At 30.5% G+C, this 23,953-nt stretch overlaps 1 protein-coding gene across 3 annotated transcripts in view; it reads left to right on the top strand.

The window, feature by feature from the left end:
* LOC139522909 (uncharacterized) overlaps positions 1-14,039 on the top strand; it is a 30,756-nt gene extending 16,717 nt beyond the window's left edge. The window contains exons 1-5 of one of the 3 annotated variants that reach the window (XR_011664519.1): positions 7,951-8,000; positions 10,569-10,652; positions 12,330-12,435; positions 13,265-13,332; positions 13,743-14,039. Coding sequence is in view for 2 of the 3 variants with exons in the window: in XM_071316537.1 (XP_071172638.1) it covers positions 10,569-10,652; positions 12,330-12,435; positions 13,265-13,313 (239 nt within the window). In the remaining variant the exon portion in view is untranslated. Of the gene's footprint in view, positions 1-7,950; positions 8,001-10,568; positions 10,653-12,329; positions 12,436-13,264; positions 13,333-13,561; positions 13,644-13,742 lie in introns of those variants that run through there. The other 2 variants (XM_071316537.1, XM_071316539.1) reach the window with 2 other exon arrangements.
* The last annotated feature ends 9,914 nt before the right edge of the window (positions 14,040-23,953 follow it).

Here is a 23,953-nt window from a genome sequence, read left to right as displayed (position 1 = left end):
AATTTACACTCAAAAATTAGAGAAAACAAACGACGCAACGTTAAATTGTAAGACACACAGATACGAACTATAATATAACAATGGCCATATTCTTGACTTGGTACAGACCATTTTTACAGGAGAAAATGGTGGGTTGAACATGGTTTTGTGGCATGCCAAACCTCGCACTTTAATGGCAATGTAAAATATAACATTGAAATGACAACATACTATTACAGGCCTAGGACTACAATACAAATAAATAGGAGAACGTATTAGACAAAGAAACACATGATTAATGAATAACAAAAAGCATCAGGTTTAAAATCCAATACGCCAAAAACGCGCCTTGTCCACACAAGACTCACCAGTGACGCCACGATATAAAAGATCGAAAGCGAAAAAAGTACAAAGTTGTACAGCACTGAAGATCAAAAGTTGAAAAAGGTTGTGTCAAATACGGCTATGTTTTTATGCTTGGGATAAGAACATCCTTATTATTTAGAACAATTAATGCTATTGCAAACAGTAAATTTTATCAAATGAATATAACAGATATACATAATGAAACTGAAGTATTAACTCATTACATAAAACAAACACGAATACATAATGCAAAATGACCAACACAGAATAGACACACCCGACTCAGTCCAGGCCTCAACGCAGTTAATTATGAAAATGACGTCACATCCGATGGTGAAAAGGCATTAAAAATTACGTCACATTTGAATATATGAAATCTGGAACAGCAGAAAAATGACGTCACATATGAAAAACTATATCTCAAAAGTAAGATAGAATTAGGATTGATTAAAGATTATAATATAACTAAATACTGATATTGCATTTAAACACAATGCATATTGCAATACTTATTAATAGCAATTAACTATAATATATATATATGTCCAGTTTGTTGATGATTTTAACCTTCTCATTTCGTAAAAAGGCAAATTTTAAGATCTTTCCCTTAGAATTAAATATACGACAAAGGAAGTTTTCAAAATCACATTAGTCGGAAAAGGACTGATTTATCCGTAAATTTCAAATAATTTATATTTTCAAACTTAAACAAAGGGATGCAATTAAATAAAAAGGGCAAAAGTCATGTGGTACAAATCATCTCAATTAAGTACCTTTGATTTAACCATATGCGTTGGAATTATCCTCACATCCATAGTTCATCATTCATCATCATCCGGTGTATTATGCACTTACTGCGGCCGGGTGTACCATCAGTAATCACTACATACTAGCACATCTCATTGATTAAACTCACAACCATGATATACAGCAACAAATGACAGCCACAATTTGCATTAATTCAAAACGGTATAGGCTCATACATTACGCAGCCCATCATATTTATAGTTTCAAAATCTTCAATGAATATATGTGTATTTTATTTATATCTCACACGTTTAACAATGACAAGTGCTATATGTTTGACCATGAGGAATATTATCAATTAATATCATTTGAATCATCCCTTCTCACTATGCTGTGCATAAACGACAGAAAGCTCGTCATATCAAAAAGCGTTAAATGCAGTGATTTGGTCATGATTTGGTGCAGTTTGGTAAGAAACTCTTCCCGGAAGTTTTCTACACTGTCTTCAATGCTCTTCAACTTCGTACTTTATTTGGCCTTTTTAACTTTTTTAGATTCGAGCGTCACTGATGAGTCTTTAATCGACAAAACGCGCGTCTTGCGTATGTTCAAAATCTAGTCCTGGTATCTATGATAAGTTTATCTACACATTAGCCTACAGAAAGTCAATATGATATTTAATTTTTAAGTCAAACTATCAATTGTTAATTTGATTCTGGATAGAAAATTTCATACAAATTCCTACCATGATTATTTAAATTCGCAGGAACATTTGACAATAATCCTGGGAGGACTAACTTTTGCCTACCAATTGTGTGAGGAGTCACAACTTTCAAATAAGAAAATCCGTCTTATTTCATCTTTTTTGCTATGTATGCCTGGCAGATAATTGCTGAAATCAATATTTGTACTGAATATTTGTATAATTTCTTTTTGTAAATCGGGAAAGTTTGTTTTACAAATAATAAGATAAAAACTAGTATTTGGTTTTGGAAAAGACACCATATTTCTTTTATTTATTCATAATCATGCATCTTTATTAACAATCTGTCATTCTAATGCCGCCCCTTGATGCATAGTTTGGGATAAGCGTAAATAATAGTGGAATTAAAAATATTCTTCGACTGTCTTTGTGTTTAATAAGAGTGCAACATGTTTTTCAGTTAATTGTACATCAAGAACTGACAATAATTAGTAGTACATGTAGTATATCAGGAAGGATTGTTTACATAAAATGTAAAGAATATAACAGAAAATAAACACAAACGTGTTTTTGCATTTATTAAAAAATAACTATATTTCTTATTTCTATTGCAATTGATGACCTGTCAGCAGATATTAGTACGTTTTGCATCGCATAATTTGCTGTTTTGTTTTGTTATAAAATATAGAATAGAATATGATGAATATAATAGATAAGCTAGTAAAATGTTCAATTTTACATGTTGCACGTCACTGTATTTTGCTTTTATTGCTTTGTAATGGCTATTTATCAATGATTAATGATTAATGTATCATATTTTCATTAATTCATTATTTTCTACAAATGAGTAATTTTTTAGTATAATATTGGAATGTTATCAATTATATGAACTTTTGTTTGAGTTGAATAAGAATCTACACATTGTTTATCTAATTTAAATCATAAACTAACTTTGTATCTTAATAATTCTTATTCCTTGTAATGAGTCGCTATTTATGTAAGTGTATAATTAATATCAGAATAGAGACATTTTGAAAATGATAAGTAAATTTTAATGGTTTTACAATCTTTCCTTTTAAAACAAATCATAAACAGTCATTTGATACAATTATATTTGACATTGTATTAGTTTTTTCAATCAAATTTGATGAGCATAAGAGAATATTTACTACATGTATAGATGTATTTTGTTATCATTATATGGGTGATCATATTTCCTAAATTTATTTAAAATCCTGCAATGATATATGATTTCTGTGCTGGAAATCATATAGAACATTTTCAGTATTTTAGGAAACCTTAGCAAATGAAATGAGCGCCATTTTTTCTGTACGATTTTTGTTTTTATGAAGACTTTATCAAATGGTAGTATAAAAAATATACTGGCCTCATTTTACTTTTCCTGTGTGTTATTTTATTCAAATGAAACGAAAATACGATTCCATAATTAATATTAAAGTTGACAATCGTATCAATACGTTCGGTCACTTATATAAATCAAACATTATTCGTATAAGTGCTTAGTTTATTGGCTGATGAACGATAGCTCACTGTTGACTGGTCGTTAAGATGAAAACGCATACGTTTGCACGTACTAAGTCCTTACCTGTTCCGATTCTATTTTTGGTTATAACATTGTTTAACAAATTTTAGAAGGCAAAAAGAAAGATTGATTGGTGACAATGAAATGTCCAAACCACAAACCACAAACTCATTACTTGACTTATGATTGCTTAAGGTCAAAACAACTAACCACAAACCATAAGATTAATTGATACTTAAACAGCTATGCATCTTTTATTTAGTTTTATCTGGATGTCTGCTTTCTTTGACAGGGCTATGAACCAATCAAATTAAGGTCATCACTCAAGAAATTTTACGGTCGCCATCATGAGCTGATTGGCCATTATGACAAAAGTGTCTCAGAAATCATATCTGATATTCTTCCTCAGTCATAAGAACCTTCCATCATTACCGAACTGAACAAAGAAATAACACAACGGGTGCCGTATACGGTGCAGGAAATACTTACCCTTTCGGAGCACCTGATTTCACTCCTGATTTTTAGTGGAGTTCGTGTCGTTTATAACTGTTGATGTAAATGTCCTTTGGTTTTGTGAATCTTTGTTTACTCCTTGGTTTAAATTGTTATTGTCTTGATTGATAACGCAATATTTTGTATTAAAAATAACGGCAATAGTATAATACCGCTGTTCAAATTCATAAATCGATTGAAAAAAAAACAAATCCGGGTTACAAACTAAAACTGAGGAAACACATCAAATATAAGAGGAGAACTACGACACAACAGAAACATAACATGATCTACGCATAAGTTTGACATTGACTTTTGAATTAATCGGGTTTAGTAGCATAACTTGTGTCTCGTAAAATTTTACTCTCAACTGAACCTTGCTGCCAATGTCTCGATGTAAGTCAAGATATGAAACAGACCCTACTTTATTTTTTTAACCCCGCTAAATTATGTATGTATGTGCCTATCACAAGTCAAGTCAGGAGCCTGTTATTCAGTGGTTGTGGTTTGTTGATATGATACATATTTGTTTTTAGTTCAATTTTTGTACATAAATTAACCGTTATTTTTCTCATTTGAATTGCTTTACATATTTCATTTCGGGGTCTTTTCTAGCTGACTATGCGGTATGGGCTTTGCTTATTGTTGAAGGCCGTACGGTGACCTATAGTTGTTAATTTCTGTGTCATTTTCGTCTTTTGTTAAGAAAATGAAAGAAATAATAAAATACTATGTCAATATATAGTATAATATAGATTATGGATTGCAAACAGAAAAGACATCATTAGGGAATAAAATTAACAGTATCAATTTTCTTGCACCAGATGCGCATTTCAACATTACATGTCTCTTCAGTGATGCTCGTGGCCTAAATATTTGAAATCCAAAGCTTATATAAAAGATGAAGAGCTATAATCCAAAAGGTCCAAAAAGTATAGCCAAATACGTGAAAGGAATCAGAGCTTTGCATGAGGGAGATACATTCCTTAATTTATAATAATTTCTATCATTTTAACAGCAAATTTTAATAACACAAAAAAAACGTATTTTCATGCCAGTACCGAAGTACTGGCTACTGGGCTGGTGATACCCTCGGGGACTAATAGTCCACCAGCAGAGGCATCGACCCAGTGATAGTAAGAAAGAAGAAGTAAATGATATATTTCTTTTTTAAATATAAGTTAAGTATATATACAGCTGTTATTATATGATTTCAGAATAATTTGTTAAAACATTGGAGTCACATAACAATTTTTTTCTGTAATTACATGCATAGAAAAAAAACCTGTAGATTGAATTGTTCTATTTCTGAATTTTTACCCTAAATACGCAAAGCTAATAAAACAAATGTTTGCAAAGTTTCTTTTTTAGAAAAAGAAAATTATCATTAAATATAACTTTAAATCACAGTAATTTTTAAATAAAAAAATATTTCATTTCATTTCTGCATATAAAATCTAACAGCTTTTGTACAATCTTAGATGGCAAAATAAACTATATCAACATTAAAATAGGAGCCCGAGAAACATTATGTTACAATATCAGTGTTTAAAGCTCCTGACCGTGTTTCAACTATGTATCTATTTTGTTATTTATTCTAACAACATAGATTGATATGAAATTCCGTAATTTCCTAGTTTAAAAAACCCCGACCATTTCATATTTGAAATTATTCATATAACTTACAAAGCAATCATGGCTGTAGTCATGAACTTGCCACTGATATTGTATTAGTTAGGATAAATTTAAATCATTGTTTACGTTGCAGTTTCCCCGTTAAAATATTATAGATTTTATTGAAAAGTAACCGGTGTTGGTAAAATAAAGGTACAGAAGAAAAGAAGAAGATGATGTACATGTTTTCAGGCGTAGATTATAAATTTTCGGCTTAAACATTAGTCTGTATATTGTAGGAAAATATATCATGTATTTGTACTCGCTACAAAAAAGGAGAAAGCTCGGCGAACACCGCCTTTCTCTATAATTTAAATTAAAGCTTGTACAAATAAATGTTACTTATTCCGACAATGAGCGAAATTTTGTATTTGCAATTTATAGTGACGACTGTAAGGTAAGGTGTTCACATGAATTAATAACTGTGTGAATGGCAATCTACACCAATTATCCAATACGCCCGAATTGTTAAAAATTCATTTACAGGAAATATAGTTTTGTGTGACACATAAAATACCTTTTTAGCAATTATTACGTAGTCCGTCTCTTAAAATTAGAAACAATCACTTACGCCTACCGGTAAATCATAAAACCTATCACATTATATGTTAAACCTTATGCATAGTAGCTTTTGCAAAAGAACTTTTTGTTAACATTTAAAGGTCATTTCTGGAATCATGTCTTTCACCGGAAAAGATCGTCAATTTCACACGCCTTTATGACGTCCTTTACCAGATAGAAGCGCGCCTGTATCCCTGTTCTATTAAAAGTTTCGAGTACTATCATAATCGTCATTCTGTAGGGCAGTATAGAAATAATTAACTTTCCGTAAGTACATAATCGTGATTGCCGTATGAATGAGGGAGGATGACCATTCTTTTAGATTTTAGTTTCCCAAATATTTGGTGCAGTATAAAATAAAAAGATTTCACCCGTTTGCTCAACATGTGTTGGCAATTTCTATTCATACATTTTTGTTAAATGGTGTGGAAGTCACATGACAGATTCGTCTGAAAACCATATCCCAGGACTGACCTATTTACTTTTATGTTTTCAGTCATCGAAACCTTATCCTATTGTTCCATCGCACTTTAGCGTGATATACCATCGTACTTTATCGTAGACCATCGCACTTTAGCGTGACCATCGAACTTTAGAGAACCAGGACATTTTCTCATAGAATTTCTTTTTACAACTCTTTATCACATACCCTGTATCGCATAGCTTAATCCGTCTCGCAAACTTGGCATGATGTCATCAATTAAATGACGTCAACTTTTTACCTATGACGTTAAGTTGCTGTATTTCCTAGCATAGGAAAAAAGTGAGTTCCCACTAAAGAAATGTTTCATCATTTCAACTCATATCGATATTTTTGTAAAAAAAATATTACGCAGTAACTTTATGAGCGATTTTTTGTAAAAGATACAATAAGTCTTTTAACGGGAACTCACTTTTATGCAATGACTGTGTATATAGGAATCCCCGGTTTTTATTGAAAATATTTTAATAAATGGCACTTGGTAACTTTGTTGTCCATATTTATGTGTACAAATAAGCTCAGATTGTAGTATAACGATTAAACTTAACAGAAATATTTGATAGGTGTGTTGGATTCTACAGAAGGGAACAGCTAACTGTATCGTTAGTGAATTCTTTTAAATACATGGTCTTAAATTATATTATGTGCAAGTTTCATAGCTCTATATTGAGCATGAAATAAGGCTGTAGGGGACATTGCGATGTGGATATTTAGCAAATAAGGAGGTCTATAAAAAAAAGTAAGCTGGAAAAATACAGAAAAATCCTTGTATTCTTTTCTTGGTTATATTTTCGAACTTTAATTTTTTTTATATATCGCATGAATCTGATTGTATCTAAATATATGATAACCAGATAAACTCGACCAACTCGGGACTATCAGCCCTCGGGACTGATATAAGTCTCTTGGTGTAGTACAGCATGCGATGCAGACTTCTATATATAATCGTTTTTTGTATTATTATAAAGATACTATTATAAATGTTATTATATAATTATTGTAATTCATGTTATTATTCAATTTGTCTCTATCATATATTACCTATCCTTTACCTAAGTCAGAGCTTACAACTCGATCATCTTTTTATTGTTTATTGTTTCATATTACATTTATCTCTATTACATAACCTATTCCTTACTAAGTGTCAGAGATTATAACTCGATCACCTTTTTATTATTGAAAAACATAGCCAGTTCCGAGAATCGTAAACAAGTTAAACATGCAACTTTCCACATAAACTAAAAACAAATGTAACCTTGAATCTGTGAGATGTGTCTTTCTTTTTTCTTTTTTCATTTTTTTGTTAACCAAAAGATGGAACTGTTCATTTATAATTCGTTTTCCTTGATTTATTTATTATATCACTGTTTTATATTTTTATATTCATATGTAACAGTATATATATATATAATGCTGTTTCGTTGAACAGTGGGTTACATCATCATTCATTGAAGGTAAGTCTTTGTCTATGATAAGTATTGACGGCGAATCAATGCTATACATACGAAAATAAATTTAGGGAGAACATACACTTGATAAAACGAGTCGTAAAGGTTAATTACAAAAATGATAACTAACAACTCAATAAATAATTCAATAGGTGGTCCTCTGTTTACTCCTTGTTTATTTCACTTCATTAGAGTTTAAGGAAACTTGACGTTCTGGTTTTGGCGTGCAAATAAATACGATTATTTTGCTATTTCTGTGTATTAAAGCGTTTAATTTAAAAAAAATATGTAGGACTCTAAAGTGCGATGGGGACGCTAAAGTACAATGGTCACGTTAAAGTGCGATGGCCTACGCTAAAGTACGATTCCTCCATACGCTAAAGTGCGATGGTCCGCGAAAGTATAGGCGAGAGAATTGTACTTGGATTATGACGTTAACAGTCGTTTATACAAACCAAAAATGTATATGCAGACGCATAGGTATCGTAAATCCTGCTTCTATTGGCAGCGAACGGATGCACTAAAATTATTGTTTACAATTCAGTTTACATTGCGGTCCCCGTTAAAATATTCTCGACTTTATTGAAAAGTAACGTCAGGAAAATAAAGGTTCATGTTTTTCAGCGGAAATTATAAATTGTCGGCTAAAACATAGTTTGTACAGTGCAGAAAAATATAACATGTCTTTTTTACGGGAAAGAGAAAGCTCGGCGAATATCGCTTTTTCTCGCATTTAAGAATAAAGCTAAACACCTTGTACAAATAAATGTTACTTAATGTATTCAGACAATGTGGTCGGTCTTATAAGTTTAGAAACTACCACTATATAAGCTTACCGATAACTCATAAAGCCTATCACTTATGTTATACCTTAGCATTCTAGCTTTTGCAAATAGACTAATTTTGTTTTTAAATCCATGTACTTAAATGTTTTAAACCGTCGACCTTATCATATTGGTCCATCGCACTTTAGCGTGATATACCATCGTACTTTAGCAAACAAACAACCATCGCACTTTAGCGTGAGATACCATCGTACTTTAGCGTAGACCATCGCACTTTAGCGTGACCATCGCACTTTAGAGTACCATCGCACTTTAGAGTCCTACAAAAAAAGAATCGTGTAGGCTACTGCTAGCTTATATCAAATCTATTTTGTTAAATCTATAATGTTAATAACTTGTCAGGTTGAATAAAAACCAAAGTCATAGATCTTGGTACGACATCTGGCAAAAAGTTTGTTTTTGTTTGTACACTGTCATTTGCTATGATTCTTGATCAAGATAATTCAATGTCCGTTTAAACATTATCACTTTGCTTCTCTGTTATGTTTATTGATACTTAATCATTGTCTTTTAAACGTAGAGTACACAAAAAATCGGGCATATTCATGACACAAATAAATTAACAAATAATTCAATGAATCAAACTCTTAGGTTAACAATATCAACAACAATCAACAAAACACGTAATGTAATAAGAATAAGTAACAAGAACCCAACCAAAACACTGGGGACTACCTCAGTTTCTCCGGAAAGGTAATACCATAGGTGGAATTCTCTGCATTTTTCTTAATTTTCATGAATGATATTCTAAATTTTCATATTACAAAGCACATACTGATAAATCCAATCATTCAAAAGAAAAGTAGAAATACTTGAAATTAATTTTTGTTACTCAGTTTACTGATATTATTCAAATGTTTGATAAAGTGCAACGATTAAATTTCGTTGATTTTTGTTATTATTACGTTTATGCTAAAACCAGTTGTTGGGAAGATATATGTATGTTCTTCTCATATACTTTATGATGGTTTAATACTAACCCCCTAACGGGAGTGATTGTTCTTGATATTAATATGATGAAGACACAATCTTTCATAACTTTAAATGAGGCATGGAGCTGGCATGTGAGTAACTGCTAGTAGTCCTTTGTTAATTTATGTATATTTGTCAATTTGGTTAGTTCCTTTTGTTACCTATTCTGACATCGCATCGAACTGAGTTTTACTGTGCGTATTGTTGTGTGTTTGTTTTTTTTCTACATTGGCTAGAGGCATAGTGAGAGGGTTGATATCTCAAAACAACATGATTAAACCCGCCGCATTTTTACGCCTGTCCCAAGTCAGGAGCCTCTGGCCTTTGTTATTCTTTTATGAGTTTGAATTTTAGTTTCTTGTGTATATTTCGGAGTTAAGTATGACGTTCATAATTTGTTGCCAGCTTTTGCATGTTCTTTGTCGGGGTGTTGTCTTTTGACACATTCCCCATTTCCATTCTCATTTTACTTAATATGTAGACTATGGGATAAAACGATATTCGAAAGTATAAAAACTATACTATTTATATGTACTCGCATCGCTTGCCTTCATGTTTTCTTTGTTTGTAAAAGCACATAATATTTTGTTTTAACAATGAAATTTTAACGATTGTACGTACATACATGTATTGGAACGACCAAGCGTATTTAGTAATTCTATAATCGTATCAATTTAATCATCATAACTAAACCATTCTTTATATTTACTTCACTTGTCGTAGATGGCTATATGCATAATATTTTACGCTATTGTAGGAATTACAGTTTTACTGACGCAGATAAAGGAAATTAAAATGAAGTTCGCATTATTGATGCTGGTATTTCTTGTCATAGCCACAGGTATAAGCTATTGATGAACTGTTTGTTAGATATAGTAATTGCACCAGTTATGTGTTCAGTTAATAATTTAAAACAATACGCGTTTGTAACTCTTCCTCGGTTCACCTGCATAATAATTAACAATTTAGTTTTCCAAAATATGTGTCCTTTATGTTCATTGGGAGCGATAAAAAATGTGTTGCAACACAAAATGATCTCATTATTATTGACACAACCATGCAAACCTAGCATCATATGTATCAAGTATGATCGCACCGAAATGTGTAAACAAATCCAGTTAGAATCTGTTTTAAGAAAATCTATGAATTTGTCAAAGTTTGAACCGATATGCCCACTATAATGTAATCTTTCTTTATGTGAGTTGCAACATAAGTTTAAGTTAAAAATAAAAAAAAGGAGATGTGGTATGATTTCCAAAGCCCATACCGCATTAGTCAGCTATAAAAGGTTCCGAAATAACAATGTAAAACAATTCAAACAAGAAAACTAACGGACTTGTTCATGTACAAAAAATGTACGAGAAAGTAAATTATTATCTCGAATTCTTCAAAATCTGTGAATTAATAAAACTTCAACAAACATTAAGATAGTTTTCAAATGATAGATGTTTTATGAGGTGATATGATGAAATAGAAGGTGAAAACATATGATTTAAATAAAATATTCAATTGTAATCTTTGCAAAAAATTACCATGCATTTATCATAACACTATTTAATATTCTTGGGTTTTTCTTTTGAGTCTAGCAGATCTTTTATTTTTTCTTAAGTACAAACATAGTATGGTTTTCTGTCGTGGCAACCTTGTTTCTTATATTTAAATACTTATGACAATAAACGAAAACATATTGCAAACAAGCCATTAAATTATATAACAGAAATACAGAAACACCGAATTATTCGAAGAACAAATGGCGGTTTTACGAACATTTTATACTTAAATATATTTGTATCTATTGTGAAATGAGTTGTCCGTAGAATTATGCTAAACTTGTTAAGATTCGGTCGATAAAAAAGTTACATATAGTATTGAAGATATAAATCGAAATAGGTGTGTACCTGAAACATCTCCACCATTAACATATATGACTATATTTTTAAAACAAAATTAGATGTTATGGCCTACTCATTTGTATAAGTAAATAAATTTGCTAACCTTTAAAAAGTGTAAATTACCAATCACTTGTCAAATATTGTATTGCACAAAGAAAACGTTGCATCTGAGTGTGTTTGTTTTAGGTTTTTTTTAAATTCGCAACAATGTAAACTGAATTTGAGGTAGTTCAACCTCAATTTAACGTATATCAAACTTAAAATGTATAGCAGGGTTTTTTTTACATACAAGAACATCGTACAGGTCGACGAAGATATCACTTTAATGGAACATTTTTCCTTACGGACATATAATATTTCAACTTTAAGACGTCATAATACGAAATCGTAACTGCCGCATCTGGGCCCTTTTTGTCAGTCGCAGTCACATATTATTCAAATATTTTCTAAATGCCGATGGACAACGACCGTCGTTACACATGAGTGATTTTTCACATTTGCTTACTAATATATATTACTGCTCAAGTTGAACCAGAAATACTAAATGATGTATCTGAGACTGGAAAAATTAGAAAAACCTGTTTTTGATTTCTAGATGATTTTTAAAAGTTATTTTTCATTTTTAGATAATGTGCGTTCCCAATGTCCTACTTGTGATTGTCCTCCGTTTCAAGTTCCAGTATGTTCCAGAAATGGGTTTACTTTCCAAAATGAATGTTTCGTTCGATGCCAGTAAGTATGTTCAACAAAACAAACAATTCATCGGTAACCAGATATTTGGAAACAAATAACATATTTAAATTTGCTGAACACGGCATTCGATACAGACTGTCTCTATAAAATTTAAACAGATATGTGAAACAATATGCTTGGCTTGTAGTTTTTTAACCAAACTTATGAATATCAAAAATTGAAATGGACATGAAAAACGTTCAAGATTTTTTATTTCACAATATTGATTTTTAACAGTATAAATTGAATTGCACAAGCAACGTATTGATAACATTCTCCAGTAATGCTGGTTGCCAAAATATTACTTCAAATACTGAAATGACATCCAAATAGAAAATGAATCAGAGATTCTTACAAATACTTTAAGTCAAATAATTTCAATAGTTTCACCACTTAAAATATAGTTAATCAATATCCGTATTTTCTTGCCAATATCGTAGAACTACCACTAGAACTGCATTAACGGGATAGTAATACTCTAAAAGACTAACAGCAGAGGTATCTCGGCCGTATTATAGAAATAGCATAATGAGAAATGATTTTTAAATTACGTGTGCTTCATTTGCTTTTTTCCACTATGTTGAGGACAAACTAGTAGATTTCTAATTGTTACCAAAATCAATCATGAAGGTAACAAACGAAAATTGGTCCGTAGAATACCTGATCTTAAAAAAAGAGTTCAGTAAAACAAATAAAATAGTTGTGTTTAATGAGAGAAAGTGGTAGGTTGCTTTCCAACATGACGTTTAAGAGAAATACATTTATCTTACGTAGGAACTGAAATTGCACCATAGGAAAACTAACTGATGTTTTATACTTTTTATTACAGTCTTCAAACTGTTGCTTGCCGTGGTGTGTGTCCATGTCCGACATTTTAACATATTTCAGACAAGAAGGGTAAGTAGGAATGTTACAGAATTAAGTGGTAAAGAATATGTGAATGGACAGATTAGCGATTCTATATGCAATACAGTATCAAACAGGAATCAAACCAAACCACAATTGCAGATGAGGAAATAACAAAATCAACAAACAAAACTAAAGAAGCATGTTTAAGAATAATGCACTCAATTGAAACAAAACAAATTCTAACTCACATTGAAAATCTTATTTTTATACTTATCAGGAATCCTGGAGATGGAGCCACTTTTAGGAGCCCATTAGTTTCAAATTGGAATGATTTATAAATAAAGTATAATTCAGATCAACTCAAAGCCCTTTGATTTTATTAAAAGGAATACAATTTTCGAAACACGTACGTTTTACATATCATTTACTTGATATTCAATCTAATATTTCTTTTTCAGCACAACGTGGGACTGGAAATTATAATATCATTATAATAATAAAAAAAAACAATTACATTATTATTTCGTCTAAACCATGAATTGGTGACGTTCCCTTGTCATAATCTTACGGTGTTATTTCCCAATTTGTATGATTCGCTTGTGTATGTAACAACGTTTTAGCTTTTAACGAGAGAAATTTGTGTATTACTGAAAAATTATTACAACAGGGTTTTCGATATCACAAACTAGTCAAAACATTTACTTAATTTTATCATCGGTACAAAGACATCATTCGTAAATATAACTCTACATGCAGACGTCTTATACGTTCAGGTATTTCACATCCAATCTTTTATGGTAATATTCTTTCTAAAGCATAAAAATGTCAGTATTCACCTCAGAATCTAACAAAACCTTTAAATAGACTTATTGAGAAGGGATATAGTTACGATACTGTCGATACTGTTGTCAGGTCATTTAAGATTGCATATTTTGGCTTTTATATGGATTCACGTATATGGTTTTTGCATCGGAACTAAATACATTTATTTAAAAACCAGTTGTTGGCATGACACGGGTTGTGTTTTTCTCATATATGTTATGATTGTATGATACTGAACCCCTAATGGGAGGGATTGTGCCTGAAATTCATATTATGAAGACCTAATCTTTCAATCAGTATATTTGGGTCTTGAACATATCAAAGGTACATGTACCAGAATTATAATTTATTACGCCAGACGCGCGTTTCGTCTACATACGACTTATCAGTTATAGCTGGGTAAACATTTACAATTAATTCTCCATAGGCGGTAATGGTAAAGTTTTCCTCCGTTGCTCAGTCCATATCGTTTACTTGAACATGTATGATGGCTCATATCGAAGCTGATACATTTATACATGCCTGGTTAAATTTGGGGTGGCAAGTGAGATTATTTTTTTCGCAAATTGCTGGACCCCGTGAGATGGTGAAAAATGTCACTCTCCTCATGAAATAATCCCAAAATTCTGATCATAAAGTTCAATAAGAAAATTGTCCTTTCTAATATTTTATTTCAGGTCAAATCTACACATTTCTTTTCTCATCACATCAGCTCTATAAAACAGTTCTTATTGTTCATTTATGTCCATTTTTAAAATCATATCATCCACAATTGTATGGCGGACTAATATTTTGTTTTAATTACGTCATCTGAGTTCCTCATCTCAAGGTCTATTAGGGATACTGGCCGAGCTATAAAGGCAAACAAGTACAAAGTTGAACAGCATTAAAGACCCAAATTTCCAAAAAGTTGTGCCAAATACGGCTAAGGTAATCTTTTCCTGGAATAAGAAAATCCTTAGTTTTTCAAAAAATTCAAAGTATGGTCAACAGGAAATTTATAAAATGTTCATATAGTTGATATTCATGTCAAAGCTGAAGTGCTTACTACTTGGCTGGTGATACCCTCTGAGACGAAACGTCAATCAGCAGTGGCATCGACACAGTGGTGTAAAAAAAGTCAAAGGTATTAGGATTATAATTGAATACGCCGGACGCGCTGGTGATACTCGCTGTGTTTCTCACACTATTTGATACATCAAAGTCAGTAAAAACATTTCTGCAATAACTGTTTGATATATTTTGTAATTTGTTTAGCCAATAGACATTACCACAGTGATATACAATCGGTACATATAAAGTGAGATTTTGAAATGACATTACAAGCATTTGATGACAAGGAAAACATAGGACAATTACACAATATTCTTGAACAGGGTTTAGTATGAAAATCGCCTCCAACGAATAATGTTCTAAAAGGTTAAATTTTCAAAATATGTAACACACAGTTTCATGTTGGGAAAATAAAACTTTACCAAACTGTCTTAAACCAAACAAAAGGATAACTTGGAGTGAATATATATTCATATGATGCCTGATATTCAAATGATGAAGACATAATCTTTCAATCAGTTTAATTGAGGTCTGGAGCTGGCATGTCAGTTTTACACTGCTAGTAGTCTGTTGTTATTTATGTATTATTGTCATTTTGTTTATTTTCTTTTGTTACATCTTTTGACATCGGACTTGGACTTCTCTTGAACTCAATTTTAATGTGCGTATTGTTACTAGTTTGCGTTAACTTTTCTGCATTGGCTAGAAGTATAGGGAAGGGTTGAGATCTTATAAACATGTTTAACCCAGCCGCACTTTTGCGCCTGTCCCAAGTCAGGAGCCTCTGGCCTTTGTTAGTCTTGTATGATTTTTTATTTTAGTTTCTTGTGTATGAACTAGCATACATATTTTTTAAGGGGCCAGCTGAAGGACGCCTCGGGGTGCGGGAGTTTCTCGCTACATTGAATACCCATTGGTGGTCTTCGGCTGTTGTCTGCTCTATGGTCGGGTTGTTGTCGCTTTGACACATTCCCCATTTCCTTTCTCTATCTTATATTTTATACGATTGGTCAACTAGAGCACACAACGTGTTGATCAGTACCTGTTAAAGTCTAGAGATACATTTAATGAATCGCCAAAAGTGATATAATTAGCCAAACAAGGTTTACAAGTATCGAGCAAAACCAATCATTTCTGTGATTGAATGACAATATATTTTAAAAAATACTTAGAGGAAGATTTCAAAACTATTGTCTTTCTCTAGCACTAATCAGTCACTCATTTATCGATAAAACAAAAAAACTGACAACCCGATATTCAATCTAGAAAAAAAAGACTACATATATATGTATATATGTTTTAAAACAAAAATACTGCTTTTGGTGAATTCAGTCTTACACAATTTGCAGTTTAAAACACAATACGCTTTTGGCAATTTTATGTGCATCTGAGAACTTAAGAACATTTTGTAAAATGATTGTTAAAAATGTATTTTTTATGTTTTTTTCCTTTGTTATACCTACCATTGTTTTGTATTGTTTGTATACATGTAAATATTGTATTTCTCTTGTTATACGTATGTATTGTGTCTGAGTGATAAAATAAAAAAAAATTTGAAAAGTTGCTATCAAACTAAAAAAATAGGACAATAATTGACGTCACAAATCAATGGACAACTGGAGATTTGTATCTTGCATATATCTTTATTTTCGTACCTAATGCAATAACTTATTGATCCTTTAAATACCTATAAAACCAGGTTCAATTAATCATTTTCTACATCCAATCTAAAAAGGCAATGGAAATAACCATCCGATCAGACACTGCAGTCGGAGTAAGATATAAAAAAAACAGACATTAAAATCTGTAACTCAAGTATATTAGTCCGCAATATCTTGAAGGATAGACGGGTGTTAAAATCTATCATCATCATCATCATCATCATCATTTTCTACATACCAAATAAAATTGAGAATGAAAATGGGGAATGTGCCAAAGAGACAACAACCCGACCATAGAAAAAAAAACAACAGCAGAAGGTCATGCATGTATCAAGACAGGAATATGACAGTTGTTATATATTTGTTTAATGCATATGCATTTGAGATTTTTTCTTTGTCATTTTATTAAGAACTCTCCGTTTAAAACTTTCATCGGAGCTCAGTATTTTTATGCTTTCACTTTATACATTTATTCGAAAAGGTTACCGATCAACACTGTATGAAGATCTTTTGGTATTGTTTTTATTGGTATTGATATTGATTTTTAACAGTAAATTTGAATCCAACCAAATGTATTTACTAGTAACTTTGCAAATTCATGACTTTACAATATTTCGATACCTGTATCCTGATATTGCACAAGGTCTTGTTTTTCTCTGACTGTTAATGACGTCTGTACCAGGGATGGGGTAATCGTAATCGATTGTAATTGATTACATTTTTCAAGTAATCGACAGTAATCTGTAATCGACCATATTTTCGAGTACATGTAATCGTAATTTAATCCATTACAGCAAAAATAGTGATGTAATCATCGATTACGTTCGCTTACATTTCGATTACTTTGGTAAAATAGCTTGATAAAATAAACCCTATAATTTAAATGAAAATAGACAACTGCATGAATTCATCAGTTTATAGTACTGCAAAATAATAATGTATTAACGTTACTTGAGAGGTTATCATATACCTTATTTAGATCTGCATTAAGATTGACCAGATCCTCTTACAAATTTAACTATATTTTCAACTTTTGAAATAAATGACTTTCAATGTTTATCAATACTTCTAGACATTTTATATACTACACAAAAATGCAAAAAACATGAAAATAGATTCAAAATTGAAAAATACATGAAGTCCAAAGTTAAGTTATGTACTTCATTAAAGTAGTTAGCATAATTGTAATAAAAATCCTTAAAGCCTAATTTTCAATAAGAGTCATAATTTATCTTAGAATAGATAACCTTTGATTCGTCATAATAGTATGACATCTAAATAAGGAAAGAAAATACACTATTATTTTAATAATGGACCAGTGCATTGAAATTTTTGTTCAGTAAAAGATACATGTATTTAAATTTTGACTCTAGAATGTATTTTGTTTATGATGTGAAATCCCAACAACTTTCTTGTTTTCACTAATCAGATGATCAAAGACGTCTTATCATTAAGACATCGACATTGTTTTGATAGTTTATAAGGTAATTAGGGGGATTGTCCAAACAAGAGAATAAATTCATTCAAAAGACATGTAATTATATATTATAAACTAATTTTTTTTAAATTATATTATTTTTTTTAATTTTTTTTGATAATGATTATTTTCAGAGAAAACCTCTCACAATGCAAAACAATTTCTTGAAATATATACGATAAAAATAAGTTAATATCAAACTTAAGTCAGTATGACAGCCAAACATTGCAAACTATTGAGAAAATTACCTGTAATATAAAGAAGCAATTGATGCAATGGTCAATGTCATTTCAAGCATATGCATGTTCTCGTGTTCATCATCACTCACTTAAGAATGTTTAAATATTTTAAACCCTCTGTAATAGCTTCCTTCTAGAAAACAAATGTCAACATATTTGAAACAATGCTTTAACACTGTTTTTTAAATGTTCTAAATCTGTACTCTAAATAAGTTGAGCAGCATGCTTGTGTTAAAAATTTCTTCATCATTTTATAGCGTGTAATTGACAGCAATCGAAAAGTAATGTAATTACATTTGATAAAGTAATCGATTGTAATCGATTACATACAAAAATAAGTGTAATCGATTATTAATCGATTGCACCAAAATCCTTCATGTAATCGATTATTAATCGATTACATTTGTCAGTAATCGTGCCCATCTCTGGTCTGTACACTAAATCCATTGTAGATTGGATGTGTACTGGTTGAAAACGCTTTCCCCAATGCGCAAAGTGTTGTTTTATATTACTTGAAACTTGCTGTCCGTAATTGCGAGTACCCTCATATCTGTAATTAGTGTTTCTGTTGTTGTGATGTACACGAATATTTCATTTCTCATAAAACTACAATTACATAGTTATAGAGAACATACATAAATATAACTATAAGGTACAATTTTTACAAGCATGTGTGAACAATACAATGAAATTTACTTGGAGGACTGACTTTCACATTTATAACTTTGATAAATTTACATAGTTTTTCTAATATTACAATATTACATGAATTAAACAGTTGATCAAAATTATAGATATAAGGGTTAGACCAGCAGTATGTAGGTAAAAATTTCTTTCTTTCAAACATAAAAGATCCACAATTCATAATATAATGGTACTCGTCACCAATGTCGTTTGAGTCACAGAGATGGCAGATTCTGTCTTCTCTCGGTAAACCCTGCCACCTTCCAGACTCAATCGGCAAGTGGTGACTACCACATCTATATTTGCATAATGTATAAATGAATTTGTAAGGTAAAACAGAAAAATATTTTTCCAATTGAAAATTATTTTTAAAAATACGATAGCATAAAGTTTTAGGTGATTCTGCAACAAATGCAAAGCATTCTTGTTGAAACTGATCTTTGAGTTTTTGTTCAATACATTTTGACACCCATTTATCAGCAAACTGTGCATTCCATATATTGGACATACCACAATTATCAAAAATATTTTTATTGTAGCATGTACTGTCTTCAAGATACACACTTTTCTGAAAAAGATGAACAATTTGTTAAGAATCAATGGGGTGGAGAATGTGTTTTTAGTTCCTTTTCTTCAAATCGAAGAGGAGTGGCCATTTTATTTAATAATAATTTTGAATATAAGATTTTACAAAGTAAAAAAGATCAAAATGGTAATCTATTAGGATTGAATATTAAAATTGAAGATAACAATATTACTTTAATTACATTATATGGTCCAAACAGTGACAGCCCTGATTTTTATGATAAAGTTAGTGAAATAATTGAAGAATTTGATAATCATACCGTCATTGTGACAGGAGATTATAACTTAGTGCAAAATCAAGACCTTGATACTTTTAATTACTTAAATATAAATAATCCAAAAGCCAAGGAAAAAGTTTTAGATATAAAGGAAATTTACAACCTAACTGATCCCTTTAGAGAACTATATCCAGAAAGTAAAAGATATACTTGGCGGAAACCAAACCCTATAAAACAGGCCAGACTAGACTTTTTTTTAGTTTCACAGAGCTTTTATCCAAATGTACATGACTTAAAGATACAAAATAGTTATAGATCAGATCACTCACCTATTATTTTACAAATAAAACTTAATAACTTCAGAATTGGGAGGGGTTTATGGAAATTTAACAACTCTCTTCTATATGATCCAAAGTATGTCCATATTGTTAAAGAGGTAATAAATAAAACTAAAGAGCAATATGATTCTCTTGTATATAATCGAGAAAACCTAAACTTAATAGACTCTAGTTGAGTTCACAATTAATGATCAATTATTTTTTTGAAACATTGTTAACTGAAATAAGGGGGAAAACAATATCATATGCTTCATTTAAAAAGAAAGAAACAAATAAATCAGAACATTTGCTATCTGAAGATATAAACAAGTTGGAATAAATAACCCAAACAGATGAAATTTTGGAACAGATAGAAAAAAAGAAAACAGATCTTAGAATTCTCAGACAAAATAAAATGAGGGGTCAATACATAAGGTCAAAAACACAATGGGTAGAAGAAGGAGAGAAACCTTCAAAATATTTCATAAATTTAGAGACAAAAAATTATGTAAATAAAACATTTCCTAAATGAATTGATAAATCAGGAAATATAATTGAAAACCAAAAACGAATTCTAAACGAAGCGAAAAATTATTACAAAAATCTATATTCCAAAAATGAGACAATAAAATCTATTAATCTGAGAAATGCTTTACCCCATAAAGATATACCAAAATTATCTGAAAATATGAAAGAGTCGTTAGAAGGGGAAATATCATTTATAGAATTGACTGATGCAATTAAAAGAATGAAAAATGAGAAAAGCCCTGGATCGGATGGATACACAAATGAATTCCTAAAATTTTTTGGGATTGATATAGGTAAATTTATACATAGATCAATTAAATATGGCTATAGTCAAGGGGAAATGTCTATTACCCAAAAACAAGGAATTATACTTGCATACCAAAAGGTGACTAACCAAAACAATACATGAAGAATTAGCGGCCAATTAGTCTTTTAAATAATATTTATAAATTAGCATCAAGTTGTATTGCAGAAAGGATAAAGTCAGTTTTAACAATATTAACTAATAATGACCAGACAGGATTTATACCTGGTAGATTTATTGGTGAAAACACCAGACTAATATACGATTTACTACACTACACTGAAGAAAATGATATCCCAGGCTTTCTCCTCCTCATTGACTTTGAAAAAGCTTTTGATACAATATCCTGGATTTTCATAGAACAAGTTCTTGATTTTGTCAACTTTGGATATTCCATAAAATATTGGGTTAAAACGTTTTTTACAAAAACCAAATCATCAATAACGCAGAATAATTTTCTATCAGATTTTTTTACAATTGAAAGAGGTTGCAGACAAGGGGATCCTTTATCCCCTTACATTTTCTTGTTATGTGCAGAAATTTTAGGAATATTACTTAGAAAAAACGAAAATATAAAAGGTATTACTATTGAAGACTCAGAATTTTTGATATCACAATATGCTGATGACACCACACTTATTTTAGATGGTTCACCAGAGTCCTTAGATGCATCTCTTTGTGTTTTAGAACTATATGCTGAATGGTCTGGTCTCAAGATGAATTTAGAGAAAACAAAGGTAGTCTGGATTGGGAAAAAGAAATATAGCCAAGATACAATGTGTGTAAAATGGGGATTGGAGTGGGGTTCCAACAGATTTACGCTCTTGGGTATTAAATATTCAGTAGACTTACAAGAAATGGAAACGCTAAATTTTGAACCCAAATTTAAAGAGATAGAAAGAACAATGAAAAGCTGGTCTAACAAATACTTATCCCCAATTGGTAAAATTACTATAATTAAAAGTCTTATAATTTCAAAGCTCAATCACCTATTTCTAACTTTACCATATCTTAATAATGGATTACTAAATCAATTCATAAAAAAATTATTTGATTTTATTTGGGATGGTAAACCAGACAAAATTAAAAGAGAAACAATTGCTCAAATATATGAACTGGGTGGACTAAACATGTTAAATCTAAAACAATACATCAAAGGATTAAAACTAACTTGGATAAGAAGATTAATCAAACAAACTAATAATTATTGTAAGTTACTAACTTGTACTGAAAAAATTGAATTAAATGAATTATTCTTGGTAGGTCCAAGAACACAAGTAAGAAATCCTTTTTGGCAGGAGGTTTTTAATGCTTGGACTGAACTACAAACCAAAATAGCTATAGAACGAATACGATTTTATCACATCTAATCTTTGGAATAATAAAGAAATTAAAATTGGGAATCAAATCCCTCTGTATAAAAAATGGACTGAAAAGGGCGTCTGGCTAATAAATGATTTAATTGATAATGATGGACATTTAATGAATTGGCAGGAATTTAAAAAAAACATATGATATTGATACCAACTTTCTTATATTTCAAGGAGTAATGTCAGCTGTTTATTCCTATATGAAAAGTCTTAATATTAAAAGTAATCAGCTTATCAAGCCTTATGGGCCAATTATACCAACTACTATTTCTATTTTCATGAAATCTACAAAAGGATCAAAAAACATGTACAATGTTTTAAATGAAAAAATAACAAATATCACATCACAGGAAAAGTGGTCCTTAATCTTAAATAGACATAATATTATTTGGAATAAAATATACAGACTTTCATTTTACATTACTAAAAACTCAAAATTACAGTGGCTCCAATACAGGATTAATCACAGAATTTTGGGAACTAATAAATTACTCTACAAAATTAAAGTCTCACAAAACAATAAATCCACTTTCTGTTCGGACTCAATAGAAACTATTGAACACATATTCTGGACATGTCCAAAAGTTTTTGATGTTTGGGAAGAACTTAATAAATGGATATATTCAAAAGTCCAAATTGAACTACCACTTAATTTAGATATTGTCTTATTTGGGATATTAGACAAAAACAGAAAAAAATTACATAAGAAATCTCATAATACTATTAACTAAATACTATATATACGAAACAAAAATGCAATGTGGACAATTAAATAGTATAGCCTTAAAAAATTATCTTTAGGAAAATTTGTTTATTGAAAAAATAATATTCTATAAAAATAAACCACTACAAAGAGCGTACACCTGCTGGAACCCCTGGCTCCAACTAATAGAATGATTTTATAAGTTAACTTTCACGTAATAAAAATATCTACCCAATCCATGCTACCTCAGATTAAGATTTTCTATTTTTTTTCAAATTATTATTAATTAATATTATATGTTTATAGAAGTATTCAAAATATCAACTTTATGTTCTTGTCTCGATTTTGCTGATGTACTATGAACTTATTTACTATTGTTAATATACATGTAGTTCTTTGCCAATAAACACATTACAAAAAAAAAAATATTTTTAATATATGATATCCACTTAGTGTCTATTCCGTAATCCTTATAATATAAAAATACAAGTTTATATAATACAGCACAAATTTTACTTTCTTTTCCATTAAGAAGTCTACTCCAGAAATTAATCATTCGCAGTTTTACAGACACAGTAATAGGGTATCTGCCAAGTTCTGCATACACTATGAAATTTGGAGTAGACTGTTTTAAATGTAAAATCATTTTACAAAATTGTAAATGTACACGTTCAAGTATATCTATATTTTCAAACCCCCATATTTCTG

Source organism: Mytilus edulis, chromosome 5, assembly GCF_963676685.1.
Source record: "Mytilus edulis chromosome 5, xbMytEdul2.2, whole genome shotgun sequence".
Taxonomy (NCBI): domain Eukaryota; kingdom Metazoa; phylum Mollusca; class Bivalvia; order Mytilida; family Mytilidae; genus Mytilus; species Mytilus edulis.
This window is presented reverse-complemented; position numbering and strand designations above follow the sequence as displayed.